Source organism: Pelophylax lessonae (assembly GCF_965119305.1).
Source record: "Pelophylax lessonae genome assembly, chromosome: 2".
NCBI lineage: Eukaryota > Metazoa > Chordata > Amphibia > Anura > Ranidae > Pelophylax > Pelophylax lessonae.
In genome coordinates this window covers 263,087,684-263,103,765 of record NC_138769.1, presented here as the reverse complement: position 1 = coordinate 263,103,765, position 16,082 = coordinate 263,087,684, and the positions used below count along the sequence as shown (strand labels likewise).

At 42.5% G+C, this 16,082-nt stretch overlaps 1 protein-coding gene across 1 annotated transcript in view; it reads left to right on the top strand.

Moving 5' to 3' along the window:
• CDK18 (cyclin dependent kinase 18) overlaps nt 1–16,082 on the top strand; it is a 327,716-nt gene that overhangs the window by 189,272 nt on the left and 122,362 nt on the right. Inside the window, exon 3 of the mRNA XM_082245560.1 lies at nt 1,663–1,799. Coding sequence (XP_082101686.1) covers nt 1,663–1,799 — 137 coding nt within the window. The remainder of the gene's footprint in view (nt 1–1,662; nt 1,800–16,082) is intronic.

Below are 16,082 nucleotides of genomic sequence, written 5' to 3'. Positions count from 1 at the left end.
AATAAATCGAGCGATTGCAGCCGCTCTTCATAGGTAAGGTCCTCCAACCCCCTAATCAGTTTAGTTGCCCTTCTCTGGACTTTCTCCAGCTCCAACACATCCCTCCTGAGGACTGGCGACCAGAACTGGACAGAATACTCCAGATGCGGTCGGACCAGAGTTTTATAAAGTGGAAGGATTATAGTCTTATCTCTGGAATACATCCCTTTCTTTATGCATGCTAATATTCTGTTGGCTTTGGAAGCTGCCGCTTGGCATTGCATGCTGTTGCCTAATCTATCATCAACTAAGACTCCCAGATCTTTCTCCATTTTTGATTCCCCCAAGGGTTCCCCTCCTAACGTGTATTGTGTTTTTATGTTTTTGGTCCCCAAGTGCAAAACCTTACACTTCTCCACATTAAACCTCATTTGCCATGTCGTTGCCCACTCCGTAATTTTGTCCAGGTCATTCTGTAGGATATCTGCTTCATGCTGTGCAGTTATTGCCCTGGCCAATTTTGTGTCTTCTGCAAAAACTGATAACGAACTACTGATCCCTTCCTCAATGCTGTTTATGAATAAATTGAACAAGGTTGGTCCCAGGACTGAGCCCTGGGGCACCCCGCTTACTACCTCAGACCAGTCTGAGTATGCGCTGTTTATTACTACCCTTTGGACACGGCCTTTTAGCCAATTCCGTATCCAAGAGCAAACCCTGCTGTCGATACCTGCAGACCTTATTTTATAAATTAAGCGCTTCGGTATATTTACTAAATCTAGAGAGGGAAAAATCTGTCGCAAATCTGCAGAGAAACCAATCTGCTTCTAACCTCAGCTTCTTTTATTAAGCTTTAGCAAATAAACCTGGAAGCTGATGGGTTTTTCTGCAGAATTGTGACTAATTTAAATTTAAATAAACCCCATAGGCTTTTATGAAGTAGAATTTTGGACTTAAGAAGCAAACGCCAAAAGCTTCTAAACTCAAGTTTAGAAGCTGTAGTGTACATAAGCCCTAAGGGTTTTGGGAACACCAATACTTTGAGAACTACCAGGCACCTTGTTACCATAGAAAAAACGATATCCTTCTCTCTGTTTTATGAATAAATCCAAATCCAGATGGTATTTTGCAATAAGGAACCCACAGTATTTCTCTCTCTAGCTAACTTTTTAGTAAACTATAGCTCTTTCCCTTGTGATTTCACTGTTGTATTTAGCAACCTGTGTCAAGTTACCAAAAATCGTTTTTACATTGTGTCATATTTCCTTAGTTTTTCTTTCCATCAGCAATCAAAACAATTATATTTGCATACGCATCCATATTTTTTTTTACTTTTAATATTATATCAATATGTTATATTATATCTTTGTACAACTGTATGATTGGTGACTGCAAGCACCTTTATTAACCATCTGGCACTAAGCCATGCCACAACAGTCCAATGTAAGGACATCTACTGTTGGGCAAAATTGAGGACAAAAGTTAAGCTGAGGATCTAGCATATGTCCAGTATCCAGAGGATCTAACAGAAAATGAGCTTAGATTAAACAAGGATATTTGTGCTTCCACTTAGGGGATTTTGACAGTTGGTACATTTTCCAAACTGGCAGATTTACAATAATGACTTTTTGCATAAACTGGAAAAAATATGTTTTGCTTTATCTATTTTCTTTTGTGTCTCAGACGGACTAGGTCACTCCAATCTGCAGATGGCTCACTTGAGTCCTGGAAGTGCAGCACTAACTCCATCAGATGTAGAAGGTTTATCGCCCACAGCACTGGATTATAGGAATACCACCCATCGTCGTCTCTCCATGGAGGTAAATATGCAGTTTAGTGCTACCATTAAGGCTCTGTTCACACATTGTGACTGGACTGAATTGCATGTTATCAAAGGCAATGTTAAAGATAGAACCTGTTAACATCTGTGCGCTGTGCTGCAATTTGTTCTTTTAGATAGCTCTGGTCTGCTAATTTTGTCTGTTTATTGCATTTATGGGCTCATAAAAGTCAAATGTGATATTTAAAAACAAATATATGTGTTTTGCATTTATTTTCATGTGTTTTCAGCTCCTAGTAACAAGCCAAAATATTTTTTTTATTGGCCAACATTAAAAACGCCCAAAAAATATGTCAACGCATGTGCAAAAGATGCATCAAAGCACATTGAAAAATGTTGTGAACCTTTATGTGGATCCATAAAAAGTACAAGCCGGCAACTCAACAACTTTTTCATTGAAAAACTTTTATTTAAGCATCATAACAGTTATAAAATCCAAAATGCTGACACGTTTCGGGCTAAGCCTTCATTTATAGTCTAGCCTATATGTCCAAGAGAAGTAGGAGAATTTTTGGCCGATAAATCTGGATATGAATGCTTTATTCCACTGGGCTTTTATACTGTAACTTACACCTATCTTACACAGCAACCATCTGTAAAGCAGTGGTAATTTTGGCAGCAAATTTCAATTTATTATTAGACATAGTCTTTTGACTAAAATGCCATTTTCGTTTTAGTCCAATTTAAGTCTATTGACTAAAATGCTGTTTTAGTTTTAGTCGTTTTTTAGTCATCTGAATTATTTTAGTTTTAGTCATATTTTAGTCTACTAAAATCTCCAGTACATTTTAGTAGACTAAAATCTCATACATTTTAGTCAACTGCAAATCGAATGGGTTTAGGTAAATTGTAATGCATTATTTAAACTATTCTCTATAATTTCCAAACTAATTAAAAACTCCTTGTGTAAAAATCTAATAATAGGTTATTATTTATGGTATTAAGTTTTAAACATGCACTACAGACACAGATCTAGCCATTGTGATATATAACGTCTTTATAAATAAAACCAAGTTTCACAAACAAGCAAAAATTTAGCTTTTTGACAAACAGAAGTGTAACTTTAAAATACAAAAACCCAAAAAACTGTTAACTCTATTGGCTGTAATGTAATTGCACATATTACCTGAATATATTACCAACATTAATTATTAGGAAAAAATATAAGAAAAAACGTTTTTTTTTAAATTTTTTTCTCTTTCAGCAGCTTAGTAGATGGCCCTTACTTATGCGGTAGTGCCATACATGTTTAAACTTTCATGTGCTATTACAGGCTCTGGATGGAATTGTGTTGCCGATTTAGAAATGGCCAGCAGAGTAGTGTTAATTTTGATGTCAATTTTCGATTTAGTTTTGGTGGTAAAATGTAATTTTAGTTTTAGTCGTATTTTAGTCTTATGACTAAAATGCCATTTTAGTTTTAGTCGTATTTTAGTAATCTGAATTGTTTTTGTTTTAGCCGTATTTTAATCGAGTAAAACAGTGGTGATTTAGTCGACAAAAATATTTTAGTCGACTAAATTAACACTGCAGCAAAGAGAATAGGTTCATTTTCTAGCCTCTATGTCCAGGAGAAGTAGGAGAACTTTTGGCAGATAAATCAGGATATGAATGCTTCATTCCACTGGGCTTATATACTGTAACTTATACCTTTCTTACACAGCAACCATCTGCAAAGCAGTGGTAATTTTGGCAGCAAATTTCGATTTAGTATTAGTCATAGTCTTTTGACTAAAATGGCAAAAATATTTTAGTCGACTAAATTAACACTGCAGCAAAAAGAATAGGTTAATTTTCTCTCATCGGCTCTGGTCTTATTACCTTGAGTTAACCTGTACATATTGGAACATTTTGTGCATTTAGGAATGCCTCCAGTTTTTTTATTACTTATACATGTTAGCAAACTGCTGAGAGGCTGAGCCAGACGCTTCCAAGCTCTCCACAGCCCAGCACTCTAGTGAGCACTGGAGGGGCGTGGCAGAGAGCCGGTGACTGACAGGCACGTTATCTGCAGGCTGAGAATTGAAACCTGAGTGATCAGCGGTGTTTGATTACTCAGTTCTTAGTCTTAGAGGTGAGGGGGGATAGCTGCAGCTGGAACCGATGCTGCAGCCATCTAGGTGAGTATATTTCTTTTTTGTATTCCCATACTTCTCTCTTCCCCCAGCTATTCTCCTAGAATGTATGGTGTATGCATATTTTTAGCCCTCATGTGCATAACTTTAAATTTATCAATATCAAACCTCATTTTACACAGTTGCCCAAATAAGCAGTGCATTAGGGCCTGCTTGTAGGTTGGAGACATCACTAACTAACACTAACTAGCTTGGTGTCATCTGCAACAACTGAAAAGGTACTTTTAATCCCAAACTCTTTATCATTTATAAATATGTTAAAGAGTAAGGGTCCCAAAACTGTACCTTGGGGTACACAACTAATAACCATTAGACCATTCAGAGTATGAATCATGAATCATTACTCTTTGAGTACCATCTTTAAATCTTTTAAGCCTGTAAACTTTAACTTCGACATTAGTTATGTGTGTGTCAAACATTTTTGCAAAACATAATGTACAAGTACATACACTCACCAGCACCTTTATTAAGTACACCTTGCTAGTACCGAGTTGGACCCCCTTTTGCATTCACAACTGCCTCAATTCTTTGTGGCACAGGTTCAACAAGGTATTGGAAACATTCCTCAGAGATTTTGGAAAAAAACACACAGAAGGATGGTCTCTCATAAGTGGCCCATACAAAGGTTAAATTGGAGCGGGGAAAAGGTATACACCACTTGCTCCGCTCTCTATACCACTAACTGCCCCAGTGGGGGCTTATGGGTCCGTTGACTTAAATAATTGTATCAACAAACAAAAGAAGAGAAAAGTACTCCTCAAAGGGTCAACTATGGACACGAAATATTGGAAAAAACACTTTATTCAAATTTATGAAAAAATCCATGAACTCCCAAGACAAAAATAATCTAAAGTAAAAAACATTGATGGTTAAAAACAAATTCATGGGAGGGTCGTGGCCTGGAGCGGCATGTGAGAGGACGCATCTCACCGAGCTCCCGCTGATATCCGTACCTACGATCCTTTCCCCGGTCTCCACCGTAGCTTACCGGGTCACCGCCGCATCCCCGCACCTTAGGGCACACGCCGGGACTCTCTTCTCCTCGTGTCCGGGTGATGCTCCGCTGCAAGACCCGTGGGGACACCAAGATGCCGGGAACCAAGATGGCGCCGCACCCGGCCTCCCGCAGCGTCCTTCCAAGAGCTCGGAGAAGTCTGCCTCCTCAAGTAAGTCCTCTAAACCCCCGAAGCACCCGCCGAAGGAGCCACAGCGCGACATGCGCTTTTATGCTCAAAAATCCCATGGCTCTGTGGAGAAGGGGAAGGACTCGAGCGCTGGTGCCAGCTCTGGTGACCCTGGGCCGGTCATCCCGAGAGGAACTGAGCCTGGGGATGAGGCCTGTGTTGCTGAGTTCCCAGAGGGCATGGAGGAGGGGGATGGGAGTGAGGATGTTCAGCGATGTGAGGATGGAAGCGCACCACTGCAGTAGAGGGGCGAGTCAGCGACAAGGAAGATCAGCTTCCCCCCCTGACCAGGGAGTCCAGACATACTGCGGGTCTAGCCAGGGCCTTGGAGCAGGGGGCTGAGGATGTGGAAAACCGTCCCCGGCGGAACAATGTGAGAATTGTTGGCCTCCCTGAGAAGGTGGAAGGCAGGGACCCCACGGAATTTGTGGAATCATGGCTGAAGGACACTTTTGGCGGGGACGCCTTTTCCTCTCTGTATGCTGTGGAGCGAGCCCACAGGGTTCCCCCCCCCGACCTCTGCAACCGGGACGCCCGCCGAGAACCATGCTAGCCCGCCTGCTTAATTACCGAGATAAGGAGACCATCCTGAGGCTGGCACGGGAACGGCAAGATGTTCAATACAACGGGGTGTGTGTCTCGTTTTATCCGGACTTTTCTGCTGAGGTGCAGAGAAGCAGGGCGAAATTCTTCAATGTCAAGCAATGGCTGCAGAAACTACAGGCTTCATATGCTATGCTGTACCCGGCGAAGCTTCGTATCATTGCTGGAGGTCAACACCACTTCTTTGGGGATCCGTCCGAAGCTTCGTCCTGGATTGACCACAACGAGCACCTCCTTCGCCCACGTCAGCCACCGCCGAATGATGGTGCGGATTGAGCCTGGGGTTTGTGCTCTCAGCCCTGCCATTTTGTGGGGTGGTGACCCCCTACTCCCCCTTAGTGTTTTTATCCTGGAGATCTGATGGGATACGTGATTTTTTCTATGTTCTGTTTTGGAGCTTCAAGGATCTGTCCATACCGCAGAACTTTGGTTCCCCTGCTTGTTTGCTCGTGTCCCTTCCCCCACTTCCCCCCCCCCTTTTTTTTCTTTTATGTTTTTTCAGCTGCGGACAGTTTGCTTTCTCCCTGTTGCTGCTGGGACCTGTTTTCCTGGGTGAGGGTGGGGGTGAGGATTTGGGGGTTTTCCCGGGGACACTGACTGCTGCTCTGGTGACTGTGGACCCTGCTCCTGGGAGCTTGTGTACTGGGTCGGGGTCCCCACGGACCGGAGTACTGTTACTTTACTTATTGTTTACCTGTTGGAGGGTCCTGTTGGCCTTCCTGCCTTGGAGTCTGGAGCCTAAAAACAAATTCACTAAGTTGTTGCAATAACCGAACACATCATTAAGCTTGTGAAGAAATTCAGATGTGGGTAAATAGAGACCCAGTGATACATAGAACACAGTCCCTAGTAAGTAGTATAATGCAAAAAAGCTCAATTATTAGGCAGAACAGGATCCATAGGGATTCAGGGAACAATCCAGTATAGGGGAACACAGTTCAGATAAACTTTAAGGAGGGATGGCTCCCTATAGATGGCCGGATGTGTACAGACTTGAAGCCCAGTGGTAACAGTCCAGTGAGGTGGAAGATTGCAATACAACCCAGCGTGATTGAAACTACATAAGGCAATTGAACATGAGGCTATACAGAAGATTCTGTTGAACTTCCCTAAATCATGCCTGCCTCTCAGCATATCTTATTAAATAGGCCCCCCCCACCTCCCCCTTTTCTTGGTATGCCCCCCCCCCTCTTTCGTTCTCTACGTTCTTTGGTTTTTGTTTTTTGACATCCCTCCTTACAGTTTATCTGAACTGTGTTCCCCTATACTGGATCCTGTTCTGCCTAATAACTTTTGTGCTCAATTAGTGACTGTGTTCTCTGTATCACTGGGTCTCTATTTACCCACATCTGAATCTCTTCACAAGCTTAATGATGTGTTCGGTTATTGCAGCAACTTCGTGAATTTGTTTTTAACCATCAATGTTTTTTACTTGAGATTATGTTTGTCTTGGGAGTTCATGGATTTTTTCATAAATTTGAATAAAGTGTTTTTTCCAATATTTAGTGTCCATAATTGACCCTTTGAGGAGTACTTTTCTCTTCTTTTTTTCCTCAGAGATTTTGGTCCATATTGACATGATAGCATCATGCAGTTGCTGCAGATCTGTCAGCTGCGCATCCATGATGCGGATCTCACGTTCCACCACATCCCAAATGTGCTCTATTGGATTGAGATCTGGTTACTGTAGACGCCAATGGAGAACAGTGAACTCATTGTCATGTTCAAGAAACTAGTTTGAGATGATTTGAGCTCTGTGACATGGACATGGTCAGCAACAATACTCAGGTAGGCCATGGTGTTTAAATTATGCTCACTTGGTACTAAGGGGCCCAATGTGTGCCAAGAAAATATCATCCACACGATTACACCAAACCCATCAGTCTGAACCATTGATACAAGGCAGGATGGATCCATGTTTTTATGTTGTTTCTATCATCTCGAACCCGTCTGCCCTTTCTCCTCTGACATCAATAAGGTATCTTCATCCACACAATTGCCACTTACTGGATATTTTCTCTTTGGACCATTCCCAGTAAAACCTAGAGATGGCTGTGCGTGAAAATTCCAGTAGATCTGCAGTTTTCGAAATACTCAGAAAAGCTCGTCTGGCACCAACAACCATGCCACGTTCACAGTCACTTAAATCCCCTTTCTTTCCCATTGTGATGCTCGGTTTAAACTTCAGCAAAATATCTTCACCATGTCTAGATGCCTAAATGCATTCAGTTGCTGCCATGTGATTGGCTGATTAGCAGTTTGTGTTACCAAGCAATTGAACAGGTGTACCTAATAAAGTGGCTGGTGAGTGTATGTGAAGTTTCAATTCCACTAGAAGGTCAGCAGGTTTTTTACTTTTCTATGTGTAAAGTACTCAGAAGGGAACCATTTTATTCTAAAGAATATCTGTTTTCAGAAAATATGTTTCAGAGGTTTTAACAAATTTTAAGGCCTAAAGTGATTTTCACAATGTGTGCAAAAGAAAACGCAAAAATGGACCTGACGGCAAAAGGGTTAAAAGTGGAAGGATAGGAAACAGAATGGGAAGAAATATTATGAGCTCAGTTTTGAAAAGATAGAGTTTAAGAATGCTAATATGTCCAGTGGAAGTAGTGATGTGTGAAGAAATTGAAGGGATGAGCTGATTGGTGAGAAAGATTTGGGTGTTGTTAGCATAGAGATGTTATTGGAATGTGGGGGGTTATCTGCTACCCAGGGAGGAGGTGTAGATATAAAAATGAAAGGGGTAAAGAACAGAGACAAAAACAGAGCTTAGGAGGAACCCTACAGAGAGAGGAAGAGGAGAGCAGAAGATAGAGTTATAGGTGACATTAAAGGTGTGTTGAGATAGGTACGAGGAATATCGGCCAAAAGCAGAGTTTCAGGGGCCAAGCGAGTGGAGTTTTTGTAGGGTGAGCAGGTGGTCAAATGTAGCAGTGTGGTGTAGTGGCCATTGGTTTTAGCAATGAACACAGTTGCTGGGTATTATTGCGGGTGGATGCAAGAATTAAAGAGGTTTGAGATGGTTGTTGGAGCTGATATTTCTGACATTCGTAAAATAGACACTCTACTAATTTGGAAGTAAATGGGAGAAAGGAGATGGGTCTTAAATTGTTCACACTGGTGGGATCTGGCAAGGGCTTTTAAGTATGGTGGTGACTAGTGCATGTTTTAGAGTAAGAGAATGATGCCAGTGGATAGGGAGAGATTGAAGATGTGAGTTGAAAAGCATAGAATCAAACAAGATGGTGACTGGGGTAGCTGTGAGGGAACGGGGTCCAAGGGTAAGTGGTTAGGTGGGCATAAAAAAGAAGTTTAGCAACCTCCTCTGTGGTAACAGGGTCAGACGAGGAAAGTATTAAATTGGTTAGTAGACATGGTATGTTAGGTAGGAGAGATTTCAAGGCAGTGGAGATCTCATCACTAATTGCATTTGTTTTGGAATAATTGGCAATCTCCTAGGAAGAGAATTTGTTAGTAGGTAAAGGCAGTGGGGGACAAAGTAGAACAGTAAAGATAGAAAAGGCAGTTAAGAGTGATGAAGGAGGTCTATTGTAACGCTCCTGCGTTTTACGTATGATGTGGATTTTCAGCTGCAGAAATATTCCACTTCAGTAGTCATGTAGAGAAACGCTGAGACACCAATCCCAACTCTCAATGACTCATCATGTGTGGATGATCTCAATTCAGCAAGTAAATACACACACTCAATAAGATGTTTCCTAGAGTGACTTATGTATATAGTAACACAGTGATGATAGGCTGAAGAGACAGGTTGGGTAGAGATGGTAGATGACAGACACTTGAAAGGAAATGTTCTTGAAAGTAAGATAGTAGCAGATGGGATGCAGATAGGTTTAGCAATCATGTATGGTAGCAGATGACAGAGTAGCAGGTGGACATACAAGAGAGATCAACCCAGTGCAAGAACAGGTGGTAGTAGGCTCAAGAGCTAGCAATCTTAGATAATGCAGATGTAGTAATAGTCCTTAGTATGCAGAGCTAGATAATGTAAGCTTTAGTATAAAGGTTATAGAGGTTTCCCCTGTGGGGTACTTATCACTAATAGCAATGTAGCAGAGGAGAGGTTCGGCAAGAGCGGATGATCCGGTAGCGGGATACAGGGATCAGCGCAGCGTGGTTCCGACAGCGAGGTATGCTTGCAAGCATGAGAGCTTCAAGACAGGTTAGCATCAAGGCACAAAGCAGTTTGAACGAACACATGTGAGTGAGAGCCGGCGATCTAAATAGCCATCCAGTCCGGCGCTCAGTGATGACAGCATCAGTCTTAAAGGTGTATGCGCACCTTACCAAAAGAGAATGGTGGGGCGCATACACTTATGAAAGAGTAATTAGGGTACCCAAAGGTACCAGAACATTACAGTACCCCCCCCCCTTAAGGCCGGCTCCTGAAGGCCTCTGGAGCTGGTTTGTCTGGGTACTTCGCATGAAAATTGCGGATTAATCTAGAGGCATGTATGTCAGAGGTGTTTAGCCAGGTGTCGTCTTGGGGCCCATAGTTCTTCCATCGAACCAAGTACTGAAGTCTTCCTCTGTGGATACGAGAATCCAGAATCTCTTTTATCTCATATTCTTCTCCACCTTCAACTTGTACAGGAGGAGGAGGTGGGATAGTAGGCCTTATTCCTTGGTCAGGAACATGGGGCTTCAGTAGTGACACATGGAAAATGGGATGTATTTTGAGGTCTATTGGCAATGTAAGCTGTACTGCAGCTTTTCCAATAAGTTTCTTGATTGGGAAAGGTCCCAAGAACAGAGGTCCAAGCTTTTTGCTAGGGATTTTCAGTCTTAAATTTTTTGTTGAGAGCCAAACGAGGTCACCGATAGCGTACTGAGGAGAAGGTCTTCTGCGAAGATCATAGTACTTCTTTTGTTGACTATGAGCGTGTGCAATAGTAGTATTAAGCAAACCCAGAGAGTCCTTTATTTGGGTAAGATAGTCTGAGGCTACTGGGTTATTTGAAGGAAGGATGCGGGGTGGAAGAATAGATGGATGAAACCCATAGTTCAAGTAGAACGGACTCTGCTTGGTCGTACTGTGGGTTGCGTTGTTGTAGGCAAACTCTGCCAGAGGGAGAAGATCCACCCAATCATCCTGTTGGTAAGAAGTGTAACAACGTAAATATTGCTCGATGCATTGGTTGACTCTTTCAGTCTGTCTGTTGGTCTGCGGATGGTAAGGAGAAGTGAGCTTCCGCTCGATCCGTAGTATGTGACATAGTTCTTGCCAGAACTTGGAAATAAATTGTGATCCACGGTCAGACAGAAGAGTTTTTGGGATACCATGTAACTTAAAGACATGTTTCATCAGGAGTTCTGCCGTTTGTTTGGACGAAGGTAGTCTGCGAATAGCAATGAAATGTGCCATTTTTGTCAGATGGTCCACTGACACTAAGATGGTATTAAATCCTTTGGAAGGAGGCAATTCCACTATAAAGTCCAAGGACACAACTTCCCATGGAGTTTGGGGTATTGGTAGACTGCATAGTAGACCGGATGGTCTCGTAGTGTCAATTTTGGACCTGGCACAGACATTGCATGAAGAGACGAATTTTTGTATAGATGTTTTCATGTCAGGCCACCAGAATTGCCTGGTAATCAGATTAAGAGTCTTTGTCATACCCATATGTCCTGCCATAGGCACATCATGCGATAATTCCAAGATCTTGGTGCGTATGGTAGGTGGTATGTAAAGTTTGTCGTTGTAGTAGAGGAAGCCTTCTGCATCAGTATTTAGTTGTGGTGGGGGTGAATCCAAACTTATACCATGCAAAACCTCTTCCTTCAAGGAACGGACAACTCCAATAATGCGTTTGTGAGGTATTATAGGAACGGAAGGGATTTCGAAGTAGTTTTCTTCAGTTAGTCGTGATAGTGCATCCGCCTTTTTGTTCTTATCTGCAGGTGTGTAGGTCACTAGGAAGTTAAACCTTAGAAAGAATAGTGACCATCGTACCTGTCGGTGAGAGAGAGTTTTGTTAGTCTGAAGATATTGGAGATTTTTATGGTCCGTGTATATAAGTATTGGTAATTGGGTGCCTTAGAGTAGATGTCGCCAATTCTCCAGAGCCAATTTTATAGCAAGCAGTTCCTTTTCACCCACGGGGTAATTTATCTCTGGACTGCTTAGGGATTTAGAAAAAAAGGCGACTGGATGAAGTGGTGAAGTGTGAGTTGGTCATTGGGAGAGTATTGCTCCTACTGCCATGTTTGACGCATCTACTTCCAGAATGTATTGGAGGGATGGGTCTGGATGGCGTAATATGGGAGCAGAAGTAAACCTTGTCTTTAACAGGTGAAAAGCTTTATTTGCTTCATCTGACCATTTGAATGGTTTTTTAATGCTAGTGAGCTGTGTGAGGGGTCTCACAATGGCAGAGAAGTTTCTGATGAACTTCCTGTAGAAATTCGAAAATCCAAGGAATCGCTGTAGCGCCTTGCGTGTGGTTGGTGTAGGCCAATCCTGAATGCAGGATATCTTACTCATGTCCATCTCGATTCCTGTTTTGGATATGATGTAGCCTAGAAACAGTACCTCTTCTTTATGAAACAAGCATTTTTTCAGTTTCACATAAAGGTTGTGTGCAAGCAATCTCGATAATACTAGTCTTACATGTCTTATGTGTTCAGACAGGGATCGTGAATATATAAGTATATCGTCCAGATATACCACAACACAGACATCTAGTAAGTCTCTGAAAATATTGTTTATAAATCGTTAAAAAACTGCAGGGGGCGTTGCATAGCCCGAATGGCATTACAAGATATTCGAACAATCCGTATCTGGTTCTGAATGCAGTCTTCCACTCGTGTCCAGCACAGATTCGAATGAGATTGTATGCTCCTTTCAGATCCAATTTTGAAAAATAGGTAGCTCCACGCACCTGCTCAATGAGCTCAGGGATAAGCGGTAGAGGATAGCAATCTTTTATTGTAATAGCATTCAATTGCCTATAGTCGATGATAGGCCTGAGACTTGAGTCCTTATTGCGGACAAAAAAGAGTCCTGCTGCTGTGGAAGAAGTGGAAGGTCTAATAAAACCTTTCTTCAAATTCTCATCCAAATAGTCTTTGAGATGGGAAAGTTCATCCTGTGAAAGAGGATAAACATGACCGAACGGCAATTTGCTATTTGGGAGTAGATCAATGCTACAATCATAGTCTCGATGGGGATGTAGTGCTTGAGCATTTTTCTCAAGAAAAACCTCAGAGAGATCCTGATAACATAGTGGTGCAATCTCATCTGTCACCACAGACAGGATCTTCCCGAAAGACGGGAGGTTACACGTACCCTCGCAATAGCAAGAGAGGAAGGCCAGGGTCCGTTCCTTCCAATCTATGGTTGGTTGATGTGTGTGCAACCAGGGAAGTCCCAACACAATGGGAAAGTGGGGTGAAGGTATTAGATCGAAGGTAGTGGTCTCCATATGAGACCCGTTAGTAGTGACTAGGAGTGCCTGTGTCTGATCAGTGATCAGACCAGAGGATAAAGGAACACCGTTAATAAGACTTACTGAGACAGGTTTAAGTTTAGAAATAATAGGAACTTTATTTAAAGCAGCAAAACGTATGTCAATATAATTTCCACAAGATCCTGTGTCAATCATGGCCTTAGTAGTAATCCTGTTCTGGTCCCACTGTAATGTTAAGCAAACAGAAAGGTAAGGGTTAGTGATTGAAGTTGTCAATCCCCCTAGGAGGACATGTGAACACTCACCCTTCTTTTTGTAGACTAGGGGACAGACGTTTATCTTGTGATCCGGGGATGCACAGTACAAGCAAAGATTACCAGATCGTCTTTTGGCTCTTTCCATAGTTGATAGAGGTGGGCGTATGGTTCCTACCTCCATAGGAACGGGGTCAACGGCCGAAATCCGAGAAGAACTGGATAATGGCATTCCCATTTTCTCAGCCTTTCTCGTAGTCTTCTATCTATGGTGATACTGAGTTGTATCAATGCATCCAGGGTTTTTGGCAGATCCGCTCGGGCGAGCTCGTCTTTAACGGCCTCTGATAGGCCAAGCCTAAATTGGGTTTTCAGAGATGCATCATTCCATTCTGAATCAAGGGTCCATCTCTTGAATTCTGCGACAAAGTCTTCTACAGGTCTCCTACCTTGTTTCAAGGATCTTAATTGAAAATCGGCAGTACTCTGCCTATTGGGATCATCATATAGGCTAGTGAGTTCTGCTAGGAACAAGGCATAGGAGTTGAGAAGCTGGTCGTTTTTCTCAAAAAGAGAGTCTGCCCAGGCCCGAGGATCGCCTGTTAGGTAAGAAATAATAGTACAAACCTTAATGTGATCAGTAAGGTAGGTACGGGGTTTTAGCAAGAAAAGTAACTCACATGCGTTTTTAAATTCGCGAAATCTTTTGCGATCGCCTGTAAATACCAAAGGAGGATTTATTTTGGGTTCAGGGGACTGAGCAGTGGTAAGTTGTGTCAGTCTAATTACCTGCTGTGACAGAGCCTGATTGTCTTCTTTTAATTCAGCAAGTGCGTGTATTAACGCAGTTACTTGCTGTTTTAATTGTGTCATCTGAGTGGTTAATTCTGCTGAATCCATTTGTGGTTCGTTCAATCTGTAACGCTCCTGCATTTTACGTATGATGTGGATTTTCAGCTGCAGAAATATTCCACTTCAGTAGTCATGTAGAGAAACGCTGAGACACCAATCCCAACTCTCAATGACTCATCATGTGTGGATGATCTCAATTCAGCAAGTAAATACACACACTCAATAAGATGTTTCCTAGAGTGACTTATGTATATAGTAACACAGTGATGATAGGCTGAAGAGACAGGTTGGGTAGAGATGGTAGATGACAGACACTTGAAAGGAAATGTTCTTGAAAGTAAGATAGTAGCAGATGGGATGCAGATAGGTTTAGCAATCATGTATGGTAGCAGATGACAGAGTAGCAGGTGGACATACAAGAGAGATCAACCCAGTGCAAGAACAGGTGGTAGTAGGCTCAAGAGCTAGCAATCTTAGAAAATGCAGATGTAGTAATAGTCCTTAGTATGCAGAGCTAGATAGTGTAAGCTTTAGTATAAAGGTTATAGAGGTTTCCCCTGTGGGGTACTTATCACTAATAGCAATGTAGCAGAGGAGAGGTTCGGCAAGAGCGGATGATCCGGTAGCGGGATACAGGGATCAGCGCAGCGTGGTTCCGACAGCGAGGTATGCTTGCAAGCATGAGAGCTTCAAGACAGGTTAGCATCAAGGCACAAAGCAGTTTGAACGAACACATGTGAGTGAGAGCCGGCGATCTAAATAGCCATCCAGTCCGGCGCTCAGTGATGACAGCATCAGTCTTAAAGGTGTATGCGCACCTTACCAAAAGAGAATGGTGGGGCGCATACACTTATGAAAGAGTAATTAGGGTACCCAAAGGTACCAGAACATTACATCTATTTGGCAACATTTTAAGAGGGAAAATTTATATGGGGTGAAGACTTGTAGAGATTTAGTTTTATGTCATAGTCGTTTAGGAGCACAGCTATGTCTTTTGAGCACTTCTTCGTTGTATTTCAAAAAATTTGTGTCTTAGCTGCTTTAGGGTTGCTTAAACGATAAATAGTCATATATACCTCAAGCAATATGTGATAACTAGGAGCGCAGAGAGTGAGAGCACACGGAGGCAAATTCACACAGAACTTGATGTGTTGGCATTTATTGGGGAACTTGGGTATACAGGAGAGGGCGGCAATAGGACACACAGACAGTCCACAGGGTAGCAATATGGTGCAGCACTGATAAATAGTTCACAGAGTAGCAATGAGTTACAGCATGGATAAACAGTTCACTGAGTAGCAATGGCTCGCAGCATGGGTAAACAATTAATATGGTAGCAATATGGCACAGTGCAGATAAACAGTCCACAGGTAGCTAGCTATATGGCACAGCAAGGGGAAATGATCCTTAGAGCAGCAATATAGCACAGCAAGGGGAGATGATCCTCAGGGCAATAGAATGGCAAATCGAGGGCTAACAGTCCATGGAGTGGAAATATGGCACAACAAAGGAAAATAGTCCACAGGGTAACAATATGGCACAGCAAGAAGAGATAAGGGGCTGAAGGGTTCAGAGACTCGTGCTGCGGAAGCCTGACTGTCCTGAGTAGTGGGTGTTGTGGTCTTGGTGTTGGGGGTTTCAGGCAAGGAAATCCATGGAGACCTTTGGGCACACAGCAGAGAGAGGACAATCCTTGGAGAACTCTGAGCACATAGCAGAGAGGACAGAAATGGCAAACCATGGAGGACTCCGGACACACACCAGTCCTGGGCCCCCACAGGTTCTGGCAGCAAGTGCCTCCT